Here is a 20,413-nt window from a genome sequence, read left to right on the forward strand (position 1 = left end):
GTTTTACACAGACCCGAGATGGAGAAAAACACCCTTAGAAAGTCACAGGGGAGTTTTAGCTTGGGATTTGTCTTTGCCAAAAACCAGTTTGCCACTAGAAGTATTCCGTTAGCAGTACTACCCTGAAGGCTAGGTGCCAAAAGATGATTTCCTGCAGAGGAAGGCCTGGACCCAGGCACAAGGCAGCCTTCTCAGCTACCTGCTCATGGTTTAAGCAAGGGATAGAACAGAAAATGTTTGTCTCCAGCTTCACTTTCCCCCCATCCTCTTTGTCTTTGTTTAACTTGAAAACAATGCCCATGGGATTTTACCCCCCTGATGCTGGCTGCCATCCCCCCGACGGCAGCTGTAATGCTATATATACATGCTGACTGTAACGATCCAAGCCTCCTGTTGCTGCAGAACAACGAGCTATTTCCCCACCTTCCTGCTGAGAAAGGGCTCAGCTTTTCCATCCAAACAGGCTTCTGTGAACACCCCTCTCTACCTAGGGCACCATACCTCAACACGTAGCTGGCACATGACTGCTTGCCTATGCCGATACATTCCTAGGCAAGAACAAACTCTTAAAATGGGCAATTTATGTAGGGACAGCTTCAGAGGATCGCAGTTTCCACTACAGCACCTCTGACTTCCTGAAACAAGGAAGCTTTTAAAGAAATGGATGATTTTCCCATTCCCCCTCTAAGAAACCAGCAAGTTGCATCACACCGGACAAACGCATGATTTACAGCACTCTGATCTGTCTACAAAATATTTATTGGTAACAGCCAAAACATTGAATTCTTCACATACGTAGTATCTTGTGACAAAGTATACTTTGACTTAAACGTATTTACAGTCATCTGGCAGATAGCATCTAGGAGTCAAACTCCCCATACCAGCTCATGACCAAAGAGACCATTTTCCAAAAGGCTCGCTGGGATCCTAGCCCCTGGCCCAAAACCAAGGTGAAGTCCCTTAAAGTGCAAATACAGTCAAGAGGCATTGGAAAAGATACACTGCCGCTTCCAAATTTGTTCACTCAGTTGCTCCTGTGTCCCCCAGAGCAGGTGCTGGGACATTAACCAAGGACCTGGGAACCTCAGAAGAAAAATAAAAATCTCTGAGAAGACTAACCTGGAGAAGAGAATTACACCTAGAAATCTCCTACAGCCTAAGCAGATGAGCTCCATCACCACCACTGCTTATTTAGAGGTGGGCTGTTGAGTCTCACTTCCCCCTTGTTTTGAAGGTCTTAATCTCAAAGAACACATGGAGGAATTAATCCTTTAAATGTCAAATTCGGGGAATGCTGGTTCCTGCTTGGCTTTGCCTAAGACTGGACACTCCATTAGACCTGGGAGTGCCGTTTTTAACAAGGTCCATTTCTGCTTGCCCTGAAGAGCACAGGAACTGCAGTCCCGATACTTTTAGAGAAGCACACAGAATCTGGAAGCTAAAAGTTTTATTCACCTTTCCTGTCTAACCTTGTAGAAACACATGACACAAGTTCCTTGACAATACCTGGCAATTTCCCTCTTTTAAAGGCAGATGGAAAACACTCCATGCCACATCAACCGAGAAAGAGGTCTTTACCCATGTGGGTTGGCAATCGGCCCTGGGAATGCATTCAGCTTTCATTTTGAACTCAGCATTGGTGCTGTGCTGCACATGAACCTGTGAATTTACCTCACTCCAGAAAGCCAGTGATGTTCTTAGTATACGTGTCCTTCTAGATCATGCTTTGCTCTTCTTTTTCTTAAAAGATTTCATGCTGCAACACACAAACAACACTGCAAGCTGAAGAGAGCTGAACAAGTCTTTAGACATGTGCTCAAACCACATTAGCAAAGACCATTTTTAGAATAAAAGACTTCCAAACGCCTCCCAGTGAAAAATAACAAGAAAAATGGCTGGAGGCTATCTGTTCAATTCCTCAGGCACCAGACTTGGTAAAACCCTGAAAGATGACCCTTCAGATGAAGACTGAAGTTTACTGTTAAAATGCACTACAAACTCCAAATACCTGTAATGTTAAAAACCACTGCAAAATACAGCTGCTTACGGCAACGCCAAAGGTATAACAGCAGCCTGAAAAGCAGCAATACTGAGTTGAAGAGGTGGCTGTGGAAAGGCAGTCAACTGCAAGGACTGGGATAATCATCTCCCATCATGATGGGCATTTATAGGTGCTGGTGGTGGGACAGTACGGAAGGAGGGATGCTGGTGCCATGGTATAAATCTCTCACCTGCATCTCCGACAGCAAGCCAGTTCGGCAAGATCAAAAGCATCAGTCTGCTGCTCTCTTCCCTCCTCCAGTCTGCAGGCTGGCAAACTCGCATCACAGCCCTGCGCCGTTAGAAATGGCTCTGAAGGCGTGCATCAGCCTCAGCAACGGCAAGCCACAGAGCCTAAGGAGAAGCTTCAACCACAGCACTGATCCAAACATCCAGTTTATCAGACTCCTCACTGAGCAGTCCTCCCGCTGACCGGCACAGGCAAATGCTGCAGCTCAGCATGCACTGCTGCTTTAAAGGAACCAGCAGCGGAGAAGCGCCCACTCCCCATCCCCAGCTCATAGCACAGCATATTTCAGCTGACAAGGACTGGAGGTGGAAGGCGGTGGGAAGGCAAGGAAAAGCAAAACAGAAGCAGCTGTTCCCCAAGCCAGTTTACTTTTCCAGAGAGATATGCTTTGAATTACATACAGGACCCCACAGCTGAGAAGTTTTGCTGTAACAGGGGAACATCTGGACACCTGACTGAAGGTAAAATGCTCAAACATGGTTCTCCAGTATGGACTGGCATGTGAGAGCAGAGAGAGCACACCCATTACTGTGCCTGTCACCTTACCAGCATTTCACATTTAGGAGGAAGGGGAAGCACAAGTGCCTGGGCAAGGGAAAGAATCAACGTTCCTAGTTGTGACCCAGTACATAAAACCAAGCGTGTTTGGAAAGGCAAGAACCACAATGAACACCACATTTATGCCGAGCCTGTCCCAGCCTGCTGGTGGATGCATCTGATCAATGCAGCGCTCCAGGAAAAAGAAACTGGAACCTGGCTTGAAGACCAGCTGGCCAGCCTTTCTGTGCCATTCACCCACAAGCCCCTCTGGAGCAGGAGAGCACGTCCCTCCCATCTCCTTGCAGAGGCACTCCTTGGAGCCGGGCCACAGCAGAGTCAGCACAGTCACATGTAAGGTTTTTAAAATTCAGTTCTGAAGACACCATCTGACAAAGGAAGCATTGCTCTTTCAGGGCTATCGTTGAAAACCTGCAGGATCTGTAACAAAATGCATGATGAACTTACCGCATCAGCTTTATCAACAAAGAAATACAGGTCTAACCCTGGTGTGGGGAGAATTTAATGGAACTTATTTACAAACCAGGAGGGGAAAACTGCATCGGTGAAGGTAAACAGCCTAGCCACCCCACAATACTGGCCCACATCATATTCTTTAATATCTAAAAGTAAAAAAATATGGCCCATCCCCACTACCCTCCGCCCCCCAGTATTTACAAGATCAGCCAAGATTATACATAAGGAAGATACACCGGCAGACTGTGCTTTCAGTCTCAGTTTGGTCTCTCCATCTTCCTGCTGACAGACTCCTTTATTGCTTGGGACACTGACCAGACCTCAGCGGTACTGTATGCGCCCTCCAGGATGCTGGCACAGCAAACAGCAGGGAGGCTTTGGCAAGCTCTAGCAGTGGACAAAACCTGTATGGTTTGTTGCGCACTCAATTGCCACAAAAAAAAAAAAAAAAAAAAAAGGATGACAGGATGTATCATATGTACTTACAGTCACCCACTCTTTTGGTGCGTGTTCCACTGCAAGAGAACCCAGCATCTGCTGTTTAAGTTGAAAACTGTCAGTGTTAACATTTGGCACAGAAGTAACTTTGCATCTGTGGACTGCAGTGAAACCAGAGAGATCCCAGATGTGAAAAACATGCACTTATGGGAAGGAACTGCACGTTCCACCTTGGAACGTCAATAGCCTTGTGCACTTACAGAAGGAAAACACACAATTACAGCTTAAAAAAATGCCACAAACATATTTGTAAATAAAACAGACTTCATTGCTCTTAGAAATAATACTTTGTCAGTTCCAACTTCAGCTGAAGCCTGCTGGGCATGGATTGGAAGGTAAAAACGTGTAGCATGCCGCTTCTGAACATGCTCGGAGGCTGAGTGGAGAAGTCCTTGCAAAGGAATGCAGCAGATAAGAGGTAAGACATATGGAAACATACGCAGGAACAGGAGCACAGTCTAGGAGACCTAGGCAATTCCAATATTATGCTTGCAATGATGTACTGCTGTTGGTATGGAAGTCATCTGACAGCAGCTGCAGCGTAGGAATTAGTCGTCGATAGTTGGCAACCAAAAGGCCTACAAAAGAGGAAAGAATGAACATCTTTTACAGAGCTGAACACAAATCTCTCCTACAGCATACTGCAGGAGCTGATCACTGCTACCTTCTATAAGCACACAGGCAGAGACTACCAAAGAGGCAGTGGCACCCTCCCAGCAGTTTAAGATTACAATCCTCGCTTAGGCTGGTTCGGTTTGCATTGCACGTTCTCCAGAGCAAGCAGTCTTACACAAACTGCGAACCCCAGCCGTGTAACAGTGACCTGAAGAATTCATACTTCTGCACGTGCATTCACTCGCTGCTCTGCTTTCATGTGTCTGTTCAAATGCTGGCTTGCCAGGTGTGCTGCCCCACACATCTACTGGCCAGGTAAGGTGCAATCAAGGCATAGCAGACAGCAGCCTGGCTCTCACCAAAGCCCAATGAAACATCCCTTAGTGACACTGAGCCTTCTCAAATTCATTTCTAAAAGGGTCAGCACCTCACTGAGCTAGTAGGAATTTAAAACACTTTCCTTACCATATTGGAACATGCACTAGCAAACGTCATGAATTTTGGATTGAACTGCAGACAGGTTATAGGACCTGTGTGTTTCCCATCCAGCACAGCCACCTTCATCCCACTTTCCCCATTCCAAACATGAATCTTCCCATCCTCCGAACCTGCAGGCAGGAGCGGCAAACAAGATACATTAGAGAGGTCAGCAGAGAAAATGAAGAACCTAACCCTTTCTGTCAGAGAACTGTAGCAACAAGCATGTCTAGTCTTCATCACTTAACCTTTAAAACTCTCAAAATATCACTAAGGCACTTACAAAACACCACTAGAGTTTACACACCTGTATCTAAACAGCAGGTTTGTATCTGCAGTGCAGACTCACCTACGCAACACAGTGCAACACTATTCTGGCAAAAAGGTTAACAGTCACCCAGTAGAAAAGGAGAGCTGACACCATCCAAAGAACCTTGCCAACTTGCACCAATGCGTGAAGAGGCCAAAAGATGTGGAAACAATGATTCTCACACCCAAGTTCTCCGTTCAAACACACGAGAGAAATATTTCACTTGGTAGGAACAGAATCAAATCAAAGGCTTTACCATTGAAGGTAACCAGATTTCAACGCACTATGCCAAATACCAGAAGCCTCACTGGAGAAGTCGACTCTCCACATGGCTACAACAGAACAGGTTTTTCACTTAAAAATGGCATTTTGTAAACTCTGAGGCTGGGCACTTAACATTTTTACACTTCAGTTCTGCTTTAGTCTCATTTTGAATAGGATTCCTAATAAAAATGCAAAGGGTTTTCTTCCGCTTCTGTACTTATTATATGTATAGCTTTTCAGAAAGGAAAAATTAAGACACACAAGTTACAACTTGTTTACATGTGTAAAAACTGAACAGAAGTAAGTATCTCGGAACTTCATCCACTACAGTTTTCATTTGGAAGGGCAAAACAGGAAGGTAAGTATGTGCAATAAAGTGCTCTCCAGAGACATACTAAACAAAGAACCCCACCCCCTTTCCTCTTCAATCAGTAATTTCTCAGCCAGAACTAAAAAAAAAAAAAAAAAAAAAAAAAAACCACCAAGTTTTGCAAGACTATCACTCATCCAGGAAAAATGAGGATCCAGATACCAATTACCACAAAGTTAAACATATTGGATGTACCAGCTATATAAATAGGAACAAAAAGAAATGCTAGGAGAGGGCAGCAAGCACCACACAGATGCATTTAACTTGTGTTCACAGGTCCTGTTGGGCAGCAGAGTGACTGAAGTGCTTAACCTGGGGTGCCCACCCTGCAGCACCAGGGTTTACAGGAGTTGCAACTGCTTTTTGCCACCCACTTCACTCAAGAGTCCATCCTGCAGGGGGTGAAGAAGGGGGCCTGGGCCAGAGGAATCATATGCCGGGAGCCATGATGCCTACTGCTTCCATCAAGGGTTAAGCAGAATTTGTTCCACAGACATGGGGGTTTACAAGAGCCACGTGAACAAAAACAGAGCTGCCCAGCATCTCATCTGTGCAGGAATGTCCCTGAGAGGTGTACAAAGATACGAGGCTAGGAGACCAAGCGCCCAAGCACAGACAGGTATCTTGCTCATCAGGTAGTGGAGGGCAGACCCCAGCATACAGCCCCGAAACACTCTGAGGCAGCACAAAAGCACATCACAGCCAGTGAGGATCACTGACAAACTCTCAACGCAAAGAAAGCTTACAGCTGCATTGTACTATTTAAATACATTCTGCTTCCCAACAGACACAACTTTAATCCTACATAGCACACCTAATTTCAGAGCACTGGAATTCTTTCCAAGAAGAATTATCTTACCTATCATGATGAACTGAGAGTCTGGTGTGAATGATGCCTCCAGCGTGACAGCCTTACTATTGTTATAACCCTACGACACAAAACAGAAGAATATGTAGTAGCGTGTCCACAGCAATCTCACAACCAAAGGGCACTTGCTTTCAAAACGAACACCAGGTTTCAAACAGGTAGCACAGGCAACATGCTTACCCCAAATGTATGAAGGACAGCTCCTTTAAAGGCATCAATGAGTCGAATGAATCCTCCATTAGTTGATATGAGGATGAGTTTGCCATCGTTACTGAACTTCAGGCCTGTCCACTCACATGTTCGATCATACTGCATCTTAAATGTAGCAAATGGCCCCTTCAAAGAAAAAATGGGAAAAGCAATGCAGACTCTGCATACATTGCTGCTAACAAGAGTCTGCCTTTAACCTTAGCTCCAGAAGAAGTTTAAGAGTTTTCAGAAGAAAATCTCTAATTCCAAGATACCAAAATAAAAGTGTCATGGCAAAACCACGTCACTGCACGTGTAAGTTTCAAAGAAGTATCGATCCACAGTTTCCACAGCTCAGAAGAGCCACAGCAGGGCACTTCAATACCCAACAGTCTCATACTGTACCACATTCAACAGCAGAAATTAAGGTAGGATGAAGGCTGATAACTGAAGTTAGAGAAAGAGCTTGAGCCACTGTTACTGTCATCTGACTTTTTTGAAAACCATGGAACTGTGCTCAGTGCTTAGCCAGTTCAGCTGCCCACCCAATTACAGTCGTCTTTGAAATTTCCATCCCTTCTGACAATCCTGGCTCCATCTTTGCCAGTGTTCTTCCAAAATAAGCAGCAAAAAAAAAAAACCCAACCCAAAACAAAACACCAAAACCCAACAACAACAAAAGGCCTAAACAGGAGTCTGGAACAGGTTAAAAGGGTTAGCAGTATAATATTGGTTCAAGAGTGGATTTCAGGATTTGGTGACAGAATGCATCCCTTTCTGTCCGAGATGTTTACTCACTGAAAAATCTCTCAATACCAAGCAGGCACCCCAGACAGTAACCTGGAGTAAAGAAATCCAGGTCCTGAACACTGAGTTTAGACTACTACCTGCAAGCTAAAAAGCCTAAGAAGTTAGGGCAGCATACCTTGTCAAAAGAACGGAGATCATAAAGCTTCACCATTTCAGAATTTACTCCAGCCGCAAAAATCAACCCTTCTGGGTCAAAAGAACACACAGGCTTCCCCTGGAGATGCATTAAACCCTAGAAAATAGCAGTCCAAATTATTTTGTGAAACTGATGTTCACATTTCTACCACTGCCCTTTTCAGCCCACTGTGAGCAGGACAGCAGTCTATGGGCAGAACAACTGAATTTCAATTGTAAATATTGACATTTTACAAAGGGTCAGAAATCAGCTTCTCAAAAGCAACAATGACTGCTTCAGGTCATCATACAGAGCTTCCAGTTTGCTGCAACAACAAAGTTTACATTGGAACAAATCAAGCCCTCATTTGAGCTATCATCCACTTGAAAAGTACCCAGAGAAAGGAGGATGACGTGACTGTATTAATAACTATACCAGACAGTGCCACAAAACATTGCTGCTGGGATTGATAGCAATGCTCAACCAATTACTTGTTGCAAAGGAGCGGGAAAAAGGCATTCTGAAAGCAAGTAGCAAGATCTCCAGTGAACACCACTGCTGAACTTTCCATGCCTGTTTAATGAAAACTCATACCTTCTGGAAGCAAACAGACCTCACATTAAAATTGAAAGATTACTATCAGTGCTTATTTTTAATGTTATTTTTTCCTTAACTGTCACAGTAGAAAAGACTTGATAAAATTTGGTAAAAGCCAACAAGATACATAATTTTCTGTATCCTGACTGGCAGGTCTGTGCATGTTAGCCAAATGTCTTTATGTAACTATGCACATAAACAAGAACACATCTTTGATTAAACTGAAAATACACAGAAAAAGTTTCTGTGTTTCTGAAATACCATGCTTCTTTAGAGAAGTCTAGAGACTTTTCTCCTACTCGCTTTTCTTTCCAATTTAGGCCAGTTTCCCCAGCAATCTCTGAAGGCTAGGCTGTAAGCCAGCCAATACTCAGGGTCCTCACAAGTCAAGACACCTCTGGTTCTCCCGGTAGTATCTCTAGGCAGTACGGCTGCCATCTCATGCAGACATTGAAAATTACAACTAACACTTCCTTAACCTGTTTCCCAAACTTTGCTGGATGCAGCTTCCTGTTACAAGTCCTAGTTTTACCATTCTTACAAGTTCAGCCATTATCATAAATCACAGAACTGCTGCTGAATTTACAGCCCTATCTCATCTGTAGCAATTTCGAGATCGAGATTCGTCCCAAGGGAAACTTACACACTAGCATTAAAGGCATACTCCCGGAGAAAGGCAAAATTAAGATTTCTTGTCAGAAAAGGTTTAGTTTTAAGACAGATAAAATCATTTTCTAAGAAACATAACCTTTTCTTCCTTTACAGTTGCATCATCTGGAATAAGTACATAGCCCTCTCGTAAGCAAAATGGTTCCAGTGAGATGGGAAAATATGAGAGCACAACACTACATGTCCAGATAGAGGGACAAAACAGCTCATCACCAATAAAAGGTGGAGTTTCTACTCCTAGGCTTTCATTCCTGCCCCTGCTGCCAGCTCTGGTACTTTTCTCAGCATACAATGCCTGCTTCCACTAAAAAAAGTAAAGTATTCCAGCAAGATAAATAAAAACAAATAGGGTTTTGCTTTTCTAGAAAGTTAAATCTGCTCACAAAAAGGTCTGATGAAGAACAAAGACGATGCAAGGAGGGGGTCGACCATATGACTGCTGTGTTACTTCAGGTCATCAGTTTCTTCAAATTTAATTGCATTAAGGCATCAATCTTAAACACATACTATAAGCACTCAGCTGAGATGCATTCCCAACCCAGGAAAGATGCTGGCTAAGAGAGAACACTGTCTGCATGGGGTAGCAGCCTGATGAACAAGATGACACCCAGCTCTTCTCTTGTTTTATCAGCTGTGGGTGTTATTCTTGCTCTTCCCAGCACCTCTCCAGCAGAGACATAGGTGAAAGTGTGATATGTTACACAACGTGACATACATATTTTGCAGATATTTCTGACTGAGGCTCCTTCAGCATTCCAGGAAGGCATCAACACGAGATCAGTAGCATCCAGTTCTGGTAGTATTTTTGTTTTATAACAAGCCCACAACCATTTTTCATGCTTCTAACTAAAAATGCAACACACTATACACATTAATTTGATATCCTACCTGGCAATTTGGAGAGCGGAGATCCCAAAGTCGAATAGTCTTATCAAGGGATCCAGAAATAAAAGTATCATCCACTGGAGACATTGAAAGAGCAACCACTCTAGAACACAGAAGACCACATGCATCAGAGACACACAAAAGAAGCGAATGGAGCAACGCCTACCCCAACAGCTGCGTACAAGCTCATAATTACCATGAACAGTTCTGCAAAGCGAAAACCAGAGCAAATCGAGTGTAATGTAACTCGAGCTCACTACAATCATTATTTCAATTTCTCCTGTACTGTCTCCAAGCCACATCTTACCTTTTTGTATGTCCCGGGAAATACCGAATGTATTTGTTGTCATGCAGGGAGAGGTATCTGATTGTATCTGAAAACATAAAAAAACCATAAACTTTATTATACCATGATCCCAATGTTATCTAAAAGTGGTCACACAATAAACTTGCTCCCCACAGCAATGGTAATCTTGCCACAGTAAGTCTGGCCACTCAATTTCAAGTCAAATAGACATAAAACAACTTGGTTTCCAAGGCAGAACTGGAAATCAGACACCAGAAAAAGATACTTCCCACAGTCCGAAGTCATATTACACCTTAAAGGCAACCTGCCATGTGATTTATGCTAGTTAATTTCAAAGTCACTAAAACTGAAGTACTAGTAGGTTTTATTCCATCATTCCCACAAAACAGAGTATCAAATTTACAAAGTTGATACCACCACTTTTTTTTGCTAGACCGCATGAATCTTCTGTCTTTCTTACCCACATACACATCCAGCAAGTAAGTCTCCAACTAAACAGTAAGCATAGGAAATGTGCAAATTCTAGCATTTAGCCAAAGAAAACATAAAACCATGAACTTCAAAGCCAGGACAAGACCATTAAAAAATAGCAAATCTCTCTTCTGTTTTTTTAATCTGACAATCAACAGCTTCACACATTCCCTGCACTTAGCTAAGCTTTAGGAAGAGGACAGAGGAGTAATCTAAAGCTTTGTCCACTTAAAGCAATCTTAAAAATACATTGAATAAATCAGAGCAGCACCTACAACATTTCTTAGACGGTAATTTTATTCCAAGTACAGGTGAACATACAAAGAGTAGCCCAGAATTTTGGAAGACACTGTTAACCACTTTCTCCCAAGATTAAAATAAATCCTTGTAGGAAGGAACAATTACTAAAGCACAGAAGCCACTTTTTAATCTTTATGTGCAGATCCATCTGAGCAGCGCAACGTGAAGAGCACAAGTTAAACCTCTGATATCTGAAAAGAGCATCAGCAAAATCCATTCTCACACTAGTTTAAGCTGTTGCTGGACGGATGAGATTGGTGTTATGCATCTGCTCCACACAGTGCCAAGAGACTCCCTACTGCTGTAGCAAGTTCTGCTGAGGCTCCAAAGATAAACTGAGGGAAAAGGGCATTTTTACTTTTGACTTGGAAGAAGAAGAGCCAAGAGAATGCAATATGCACAAAGCATTTTAACACTCGTAAAGGGTACTGTATTGTACTGGGTTTGCATGGCAAAGTTTTAGTAGCAGGGGGGCTACAGGGGGGAATTAAGTGAGAAGCTGCTAGAAGCTCCCACTATGTCCAATGGAGCCAATGGCAGCTGGCTTCAAGACAGACCCACCACTGCCCAGGCCAAGGCTGAGCCCCATCAGCAACAATGGTAGCACCTCTGTGAAAACAGATTTAAGAAGGGGGGAAAAGAAACCCAAACCTGCGCAACAAAAATTGCAGCAGAAGGGTGACAATACACGAGAGGAAGAACTCCACAGATGCCAAGGTCAGTGCAGAAGGAGGGCAGGAGGTGCTACAGGCACCAGAGCAGCAATTACCATACAGCCCATGGTGAAGCCCCTGGTGAGGCAGGCTGTCCCACTCAGCCCACGGAGGTTAACAGCAGAGAACCTTGTGCCAGAGCAGGTGGACACCGGAAGGAAGCTGTGACCCTGTAGGAAGCCCGTGATGGAGCAGGCTCCTGGCAGGACCTGTGGCCCCACGGAGAGAGAAGCCCACGCTGGAGCAGGTTTACTGGCAGGACTTATGGCCCCACAGGGGACCCATGCTGAAACAGTCTGTTCCTGAAGGAAGGGACCTAGCTGGAGCAGTCTCTGAAGACCTGCAGCCTGTGGGAAGGACTCACACTGGAGAAGTTCATGGAGAACTGTCTCCCATAGGACAGACCCCATGCTTGAGCAGGGGAAGAGTCCGTCCTCCTCCCTCTCAGGAGGAAGGAGTGGCAGAGAAAGTGTGAACTGACTGCAACCCCCATTCCCTGTCCCCCTGTGCTGCCAGGGAAGGAGGTGGGAGAATTCAGGAGTGAAGCTGAACCTGTGAAGAAGGGAGGGGTGAGGGGAAGACGTTTTTAACTTTTAGCTTTATTTCTCATTATCCTACTCTGATTTGAATGGTAATAAACTATTTCCCCAAGTTGAGTCTGTTTTACCCGTGACAGTAATTGGTGAGTGATCTCCCTGTCCTCATCTCAACCCGTGAGCTTTTTGTTATATTTACTCTCCCCTGTCCAGCTGAAGGAGGGGAGTGATAGAGCAGCTTTGGTAGACACCCAGCATCCAGCCAAGGTCAAGCCACCACGTGTTCAGAGCTTTCTGAAAGGCTCATTCAGCAACATTTGGTTTCTGTGAAAAAAATGATCAAGTTACCATTTTTGCGTGAGGTTTCTGATCAAGCTAAGATTAGAGTCCTAGACCACCTTCCAGAATTTGACAAGAAAACTAAAGCTGACTGATCAAGCTGGAAACGTGACGCTGATGACACACCATTCTGAAAGGCTCCAAGTGATGTGAGGTTACTGTCCAAAACATAAAGCCTCAATACCAGTGTCACATCCTGTGGTGGCTAGAATCGATAAGCTTCAAGCATGCTGTTAATACACATCTCTAGTTTTTCCTGCAAGAACTGTTGTTACCTGGTTTCCAAAGTATCCACGCAGAATTTCATCTTCCTTTGCTAAAGGGGAAGCAATGGGGAACTGTGATCCTTTGTGATCCTTTTTGTTGGCAGCGCTCTGTCCCAGGCAAGGCAGTGGCCTGTACAGTTATCTCCTGTACCGGGTGGTATCATAGACCCTCAAACTGTACAAACTACTACCTCAGCCTGGAATCAGGCAAGAGGAACTAGGTTCAAAGGTCTTGAGGAAATCTTCAGAAGCGGAAGTGGATTGTTAGCAACTCCAACACATAAATGCTCAGGAACAAGTGCCAGCAAGTGTAACATTCCTGGGTTAATTTTCCCTCCCAATAACTGTGTAACATGTTAAATACAATGCTCCTTCCCTAAGACTGCATGGGTTAGGGACTAGAGAGTATCTGGACCCCTACAGAACACACTGCTGGTTTTATTAGCCTTGCGGTTCATAACAGCAACAAATACTTTCACATTCTATCTTTTTTCTTTTCTTCTAATCAAGTATTTATCATAATGCTACCCTGCAGGATGAAGACTCTTTAAGGTTTTGGTTCTTCAAAGGCTTATCAATGCTTATAAATAAAAACTCATTCAAAACTGCATTAAAAATGCTTCACTAAATTGTCAATTGTTAATGAATTGTAAATTAAATAACAGCCAAGTCAGAAATGTAACATAACAAAGTAATAACTTAATAAAAAATAGTAAGTAGGCTGTGAAACAGACTAAAAAGTGCTTCCCATCATGCTTTTAATCCTTTTACATCATTAAATCCAATTCCATCAAAACTTCCCTGTTCCTCTAGATTCAGGCCCAGCTTGTTCTAGTTTAACCTGACTTCCTAACTCTTGACTTCCATCTGCTCTAAATTCATATTCTTTTAAAATTCCTTAAGTAACCTAGTAGACACCACAGGGCACCGGTATCTCTAATGTCAAGCTCCATCTCTGCAAAGGAAAAAAATTAAACAAACCCACTATTCCAGAAATGATCATGAGTTTACAAATACAATGTTAAAACCCATTTATAAAGTGCTGTGCTAACAGAACTTGTTCACTGGAAAACTCTCAGACACTGGCTACAACAAACAAAACAGGCAAAATTTGAAACTTACACTAGCTGTTTCCAACCTTAGGAACAATCAACGTACCTATCTGTGCCAGTTCTTAAATTTGAAATTAAATTCAAATACATTAATAGAGAGCCCATCACATAGCTCTAGAAGCCCTTCAATGTCACCAAAGCGTAGCTATCTCCAACGCTGACTGGGGAGAAACTGTGTGAAAATGGGCATTCTGTCTATCACGTGGAAAAAACAGATAAACAGAACCAAAGCTAAGCTCAGAAGAGCTCTGTGACCTCCTCCAGGCTTGGCTGGTGATCCTCTGAGTTAACTGAACTTCCTGCCCTCCCTTCCTTCGCAGCTGACTTGTATGTATACCAGAGAGAGCTTCAGTGTTTAGCCCACCTTCTGGCCACACACTTCTTCTACCTCCTTTCATGCGTAAGAAATTAAGGCACAGAGGCTGACTGACAGCACTGGTATCAAACAGCAAAGTGAACAGCAGAATCAAGAACTGAACTTTTATTGCACTAACAATGTTTAATCCCCTAGTTATTGCACCAATGAACAAAACTCATGTCAGCATGCTCAAGGGAGTATCACAGTTTGTGCGTAGGAGTTGAACGTTAATTCCTCTGCCTCAGCGTGTTTATCACTGAAAAGTTGCTGTAATTTTTGCCCAACTCTTCAGAGCTATTTATCCAGGCATGTAATTTTAAGTGCAAGATTAAATATGCTCAACTCCAGTGGATCACTTACCATCTATTTTGTTGGAGCTGTACACGACAGTGTTGGCAGCATGTGTGTACCTGATGAGGTCCACTCCATACTTCTTACTGTACAGTGTTCTCTTTGGTCTGTCAGAAGGAAGCAGAAATAACTGCACTCACTGCAACAAAAAGCACAAACCAAAACTCACCACATTAACAAGGCCTGCTTTTATTGAGATATTACAAGATTGTTTCAAGGAGTCAAATGTTTTTATATGAAGAAAGAAAAGCTTTTGTATTTGATTTTCAAACAAATGGTGCTTTCCCCAAGATCATCCCTAGGCTTGAGGAGTTCCTTGGAACACCTGCAAAATGCCCTTATTAGTTTCCTCCAAAAATTCTTTTTACCATGATGTCTACTGTAGAAAGAATACGAGGAGCTAGCATAACAAGCCCGTAATGTCAAGCAGCACTGCCTCATCACTCCCTTGCCTATCCAAATCTCTTAAATCATCTGCTGCTTATTTTAGATTGAGAATAATTTGTCTTTTTGGTTTATGTTACTTCAAAACCTAGAACAGGGTGTCTCATTCAGAATAGGGCTTCTTGGTATTAACACAAAGACGTATATATACTAGTAGTCTATAAAAGCAGTGGTAACACAGGGACTCTCAAACTACTGGAGAATTATATTCATATCCGATCTTAATTAAAGCATGAAACTCAAACGTAACATTTTGCAACAGAATTAAAGATATTCTAGTGAGAGTGAAGACAACATACAGAACTGGATTTTTAGGGGTCTGGTAAGCAAGTGATGTACTGTAGTACTAGAAATTTAAATTGCAAAGTAAACTTGGAAGTAGCTGGTTAGTAGGTGTTGCCTTGCAGCAGCAGCATCTGTTTAAGCAGTGCAAGGTCTCCACTACCCTCCTCCCTTTTCTTCCTCAACTGAGGTAGCACACAGAGGTTTCAAAGTTGGGCAGTCAACCAACTGGGGTACTGATCAACACCAGAAATAATACAGTCTCTTCCGGGAGTTATTTTTAATCCAGAACTTCATAACTCCAGTAATTACACAGGCCCACAAAATATTTTACCAACACAAACCAAAGGCAACAGCATGGGGAATGGAAACAAACAGCAGGCATGGTTTAAACCAATACTGCTGCCAAAAGAGAAGTTTTATCAGTTTCCTTGTTTTCATTGGCCTCAAATTGACACACCCAAATAGGAGCATGAGTTCATATCAGAACAAAACCAGATATTCATTCTTAAAGATTAATTCTCAAACAGCAGAAGCCATAGGGTTCTGACTTCAAACGGACTTGCTGGGGACAAGCTTCCATTAACTGAAAGCTAATACAGGAAGTGTAATTAAAACCCATACACCACCTATACACTTGGACCAAACCTCAACAGATTCCTCCTCAGTTCCTTCAGTAGATTTTAAAATCAATTTTCAGGTGCAAACATGCTACAAATTGAAAACAACACACCAAATGTAAATTTAGACACCAAAATTCGGTAACGTTATGCCTGAAATACTTTCCTATACTGCTCTCTGCAGTTCCCTCAGCTATGCTGCTAACCAAATTGAAAAAAAAAAATCACACTGAAAAAAAAACCCCACCAACCTCAAAACATGCCAAGGCTCTCATGCCTAGTCTGGCTCTTCCATACCTATGAAAAGTTTAAAGCTTAGAAGCTCTATCCAGAATAAATTAATATACAGTAAAGAATATACACAGAGAAAATAAAAATCAACAGATGGACAAAAGCACGTTTACCAAAAAGAATGAAAGTACTTCTGAGTTTTAAGAAAGATGAAGTTTTCATGTAAGCCAATACAAGCAGAAGCAGTCACTTCACACAAGGCTGCCTGCCTGTTCCCAACTGACTATTTAAAAACAGAAACAAGAAAACAAAGCTTTTACATATTTTTTTAAACAAATCACAATCATTAAACATAATTCCAAGCTAAAAGGTTAATCTATCCAGCCTACTTGCAAATCAAGCAGTATCGCAAAAGAAAAATACTTTATGAGATCGCAGCCAAATCTGCTATAAAGATGAGACAAAATGGGCGAGGTTTGTAATAGTATCTGTGCATTGGTTCAAATCACTACTACTGCAGGTAAAACCATCATCCAAAACCAGGCTGATACATCTAGTAAACACCACAGCTAAGCAGGAGTCCAGACCTCTCACCTCTTTATTTGTATAAATAATACACAATTGAAACATACTAAAATACAAACTAAACTTTTGCTAGGCCACCATTGTATCATACCAGGGTTATAAACTTGCAGCCACAAGCCTTCCTGTTCCCAGCCTCAAGGACTGCTGTTATGTCCCAACACACAACTCGATTCTAAAGGTTTCCAGAGTTCATTCTTAAGCCCCAACAGGCACACAGGTAAGACTCTTGGTTATGCTTCTGAGCCAGCCTATTGTGGAGGTATTTGGTGATGCAAATGGGTTTTAAAAAAATAACACAAATGTAGTTGTTTACACTTTTTGAAATATAGGTGGAATCTCAGGTCCAGAATTACTGGATGCTCATGAAGAAGCAGGACAAATTTTTCAAGCTGGTTGCCAAAGCTCAGAAAATAGATAAGGGAATCAGTTCACAGAGGTAATCTTGTCCTGTCGGCCCCTGGCTACACATCACTGTTTAAACCGTCCTGACGCTTACAGAAACTGAAGTTCACTGAGATGGGGCTTAGTCATACTGGTAACAATTCTCACAGCTCTATCGCTCATTTAAGTATGGCAAACAAATCAAATTAGGTGAGTGTGTACCTAAAGTATAAACACACAGATGCATTTTAATTCTACCAGCAGAACTCCTCATTAACAAGGGGGGGAAAAAAGCCCAAATTTTGCCACTTTTACATGGGAAAAGTTCTAACATTCAGGCCATTTGATGAGGCAGAGGATCTTACACTGAAACTCAGCAAGCAGGATGTTTCCTCCTGACATATACAAGAAGGTGACAGTTTCAGGCCCTTAAAATTGTGGTTTAAGAAAAAAAACCAACAACCAATACTATAGGCCTGAAACTGCCAAATTACACCATGTCACAACAACAATCATTCACAGATTTGATTTTCATCTCCACATTAATCTCTAGTGACAAAGTAATTCACAGATAAAAACTTTCCAGGGTGACAGAAAGTGTTCTGCATCCCTAGGTACCTCCAAACATCGCAGTTACACTTCTAAGTCTATTGACAGTACATGAAAAACTCAAATTAATTGTATAACCACTGGAGAAATGTATCCTGAAACAGCGGTAACCTTGACGAAACTACTCTCATTGCCCTGTAGCACTGCAGTAGACAACCATCGATCCTCTACATTTAAGTTAATTAAAGCAAACCCACTGCCTGTAAAGCACACATTAGGACTAGATGGAGATAGGGATGAAAGGACTAAATGCCTCCCAACCCATCAAACTATTCTTTACAAGTTTGAAGGGGGAAGAGCAATCAATACCACCTGCATTAACATCACAGCCCTTCTACTATTGTACGTAAGTAGGATCTAGAATACTATCCACGGCAGACACCACACGTATAAAGTTACCTATTCTTACATAAACAAAAATGAAATAATTTCAAATAAGAACTCGCTCTTGTCAGACAGGGAACACCAAAAATTTTAACGTGTAAAGCAAGCAAAAAAAAGAACTGTAAAATAACAGATAATAACCGGTATAAGAGAACTTCTCTGGTTAAAAGAACACGCAGTATGCAATCTTTCAAACACAGTAAGTATGGTGTCTTGGTCTGCTTGAAAAAGCAGGAGAATTAGGAATACCTGGTTTACTAGAAAATATACACAACGCTGACACATCTACCTCCTGGTACTCCTTAGATAGTTCTTTTTCATTCCTGCATTACCCTGTTCTTTTTATTGTCTCCCCTACAACACACAGGCCCAATTTTCTTTCACTTTCTGTACATATGTGATGCTTACTAGTCTTGACTTCATGAAATAAAAATCACTTCACCTCAGAATTACATGTCTACACCAAGAAACACATGAAAACTAAAACTTAAATTTCAAAAGAATTTAAAGCAGCCCAGTGTTCAGTTCTTACCAACTGAGAAAGATTCTAATGGAATAATGACATGATTTGACACAATTTGTTCCAGCTTTCATAGAATACAAATGCCTTTTGCATATGTTTCAAGACATCAACCGCAAGTGTTACTGGTGGTCTTATTCACCCATTTTTATCCTTTGAACAAGAGCACTGTATCTCAAGTGCTGTGCAAATTTCCGGGGTTTTCTCCATAAAACTGGATGAGCATCTTATGATCAATGGAAGAAGATAAACTGGTCAACTCTGCTAAGTGAGAAACACCCCCGCCCCTTAACTGATTACCCTTAAGTAACAGAAATCAATAAACACCTTGATAAATATAAATTATGGCAACATTTGAAGACACATGTAAATCACACATGTATCTTAGCTATGCTTTACAGATAGAAACACAACTAGAGAAAAGTATTCAAAGCACAGAGGACCACATTTATCTGCAACGTTCCCAGATGCCACTTAGGAACTAGGTTTTACAGAAAACACCATGGAGGTTTCAGAAGTTATAGTAAACACACACCACACCACCTTTTGGCTTAAAGCATTCATCCAAGAAGTCACACTCAAATTAGGTTGTTTAAAATGGATAATCTGTACACTGCTCACAGCAATTACTCCAGTTTTAATTAGCAAGACTTAGGCCCAGAGGAGCTCGAGAAGTCCGTTTACGTATCTGTAACAACCCAGAGCCCAGAAATGTGACCAGACTCAACCCTTAAGCTTAACAACTCCTTAGTTCTCAAAACAGTGAGCTCTCTTACAGTTGGGAAATCACCATCGCTGGCTCCAGCCTACCTGACCTAACAAGGACAGACACCCGTGGTGCAAACAAAACCATGCTGCTCCTATCTCTGCGCCCCAATTTAACCGTTTATAATCCCCTCCCGCCGCGTCAGACACCGTTGCAGTTCCACTTACAAGCCTACGCTAAAAAATAACAAATGCAAAGCTAAAGCTTGCCAGACCTGCCACCTCCTCAGTGCAGCTGCACCGGTGAGAAGCCGGGCACAGCTTCTTCCCGAAACGCCGCAACAGGCAGCGGCCACGGCAGCGTTCCTGACAGCCCCCCCCGCCCCAGTAGCTCCCCCAGCCCTGTCGAAGGCAGGGACCCCCACCCCGGGGCGGCTGAGGCGCGGGCCGGGCCGGATCACTCCACTCACTTGCCCTCCTGGCAGTCATAGAGAACGATGGAGTCGTCGTCACTGCTGGAGATGACGGTCTCGCCGTTGGGGCTGAAGTCGAAGCAGTTGATCTTGTCCGAGTTCTCGCGGAAGACTTTAGCCACGCGGAAGCTCCGCAGCACGTTGTCCGTCAGCTTCATCCCGCCGCCGGGCCAGGCCGGGCCGCGCCGAGGGCGGCGGCGGCGCTGAGGTGAGCCGGGCGGGGCTCCGGGCGGCGGCAGGAGCGGACGGGCAGGGCCTCGCGGGGCGGCGGGGATCGGCAGAGAACAGGGAGGGGCGGCGGGCCGGGGCGGGCGGCGCCCTCTGGCTCAGTTCGGCCCGCTCAGGCCGCGGAGAGGCGGCTCCTCCTCATTGTGTCCGCCATCTTGCTGCTCCGGGAACGGTAGGGGGCGGCGCGCGGGGCACCCTGGGAAGGGGGAAGGGGGGGCGCGCGCTCG

The 20,413-nt window shown here is 43.3% G+C and overlaps 1 protein-coding gene across 1 annotated transcript; it reads right to left on the reverse strand.

Annotated features, from left to right (window-relative positions):
* Positions 1-738: 738 nt before the first annotated feature.
* Positions 739-20,379, reverse strand: WDR82 (WD repeat domain 82). The gene is made up of 9 exons (XM_037382605.1): positions 19,956-20,379; positions 14,734-14,831; positions 10,279-10,345; positions 9,975-10,074; positions 7,821-7,937; positions 6,887-7,042; positions 6,698-6,767; positions 4,883-5,025; positions 739-4,380 (listed from the first exon to the last, which is right to left on the reverse strand). Exons 1-9 carry the CDS (start codon positions 20,114-20,116, stop codon positions 4,351-4,353), a joined length of 942 nt encoding a protein of 313 aa, XP_037238502.1. The 5' UTR covers positions 20,117-20,379; the 3' UTR covers positions 739-4,350.
* Positions 20,380-20,413: the final 34 nt, after the last annotated feature.

This window comes from Falco rusticolus, chromosome 4 (genome assembly GCF_015220075.1).
Source record: "Falco rusticolus isolate bFalRus1 chromosome 4, bFalRus1.pri, whole genome shotgun sequence".
Lineage (NCBI taxonomy): Eukaryota > Metazoa > Chordata > Aves > Falconiformes > Falconidae > Falco > Falco rusticolus.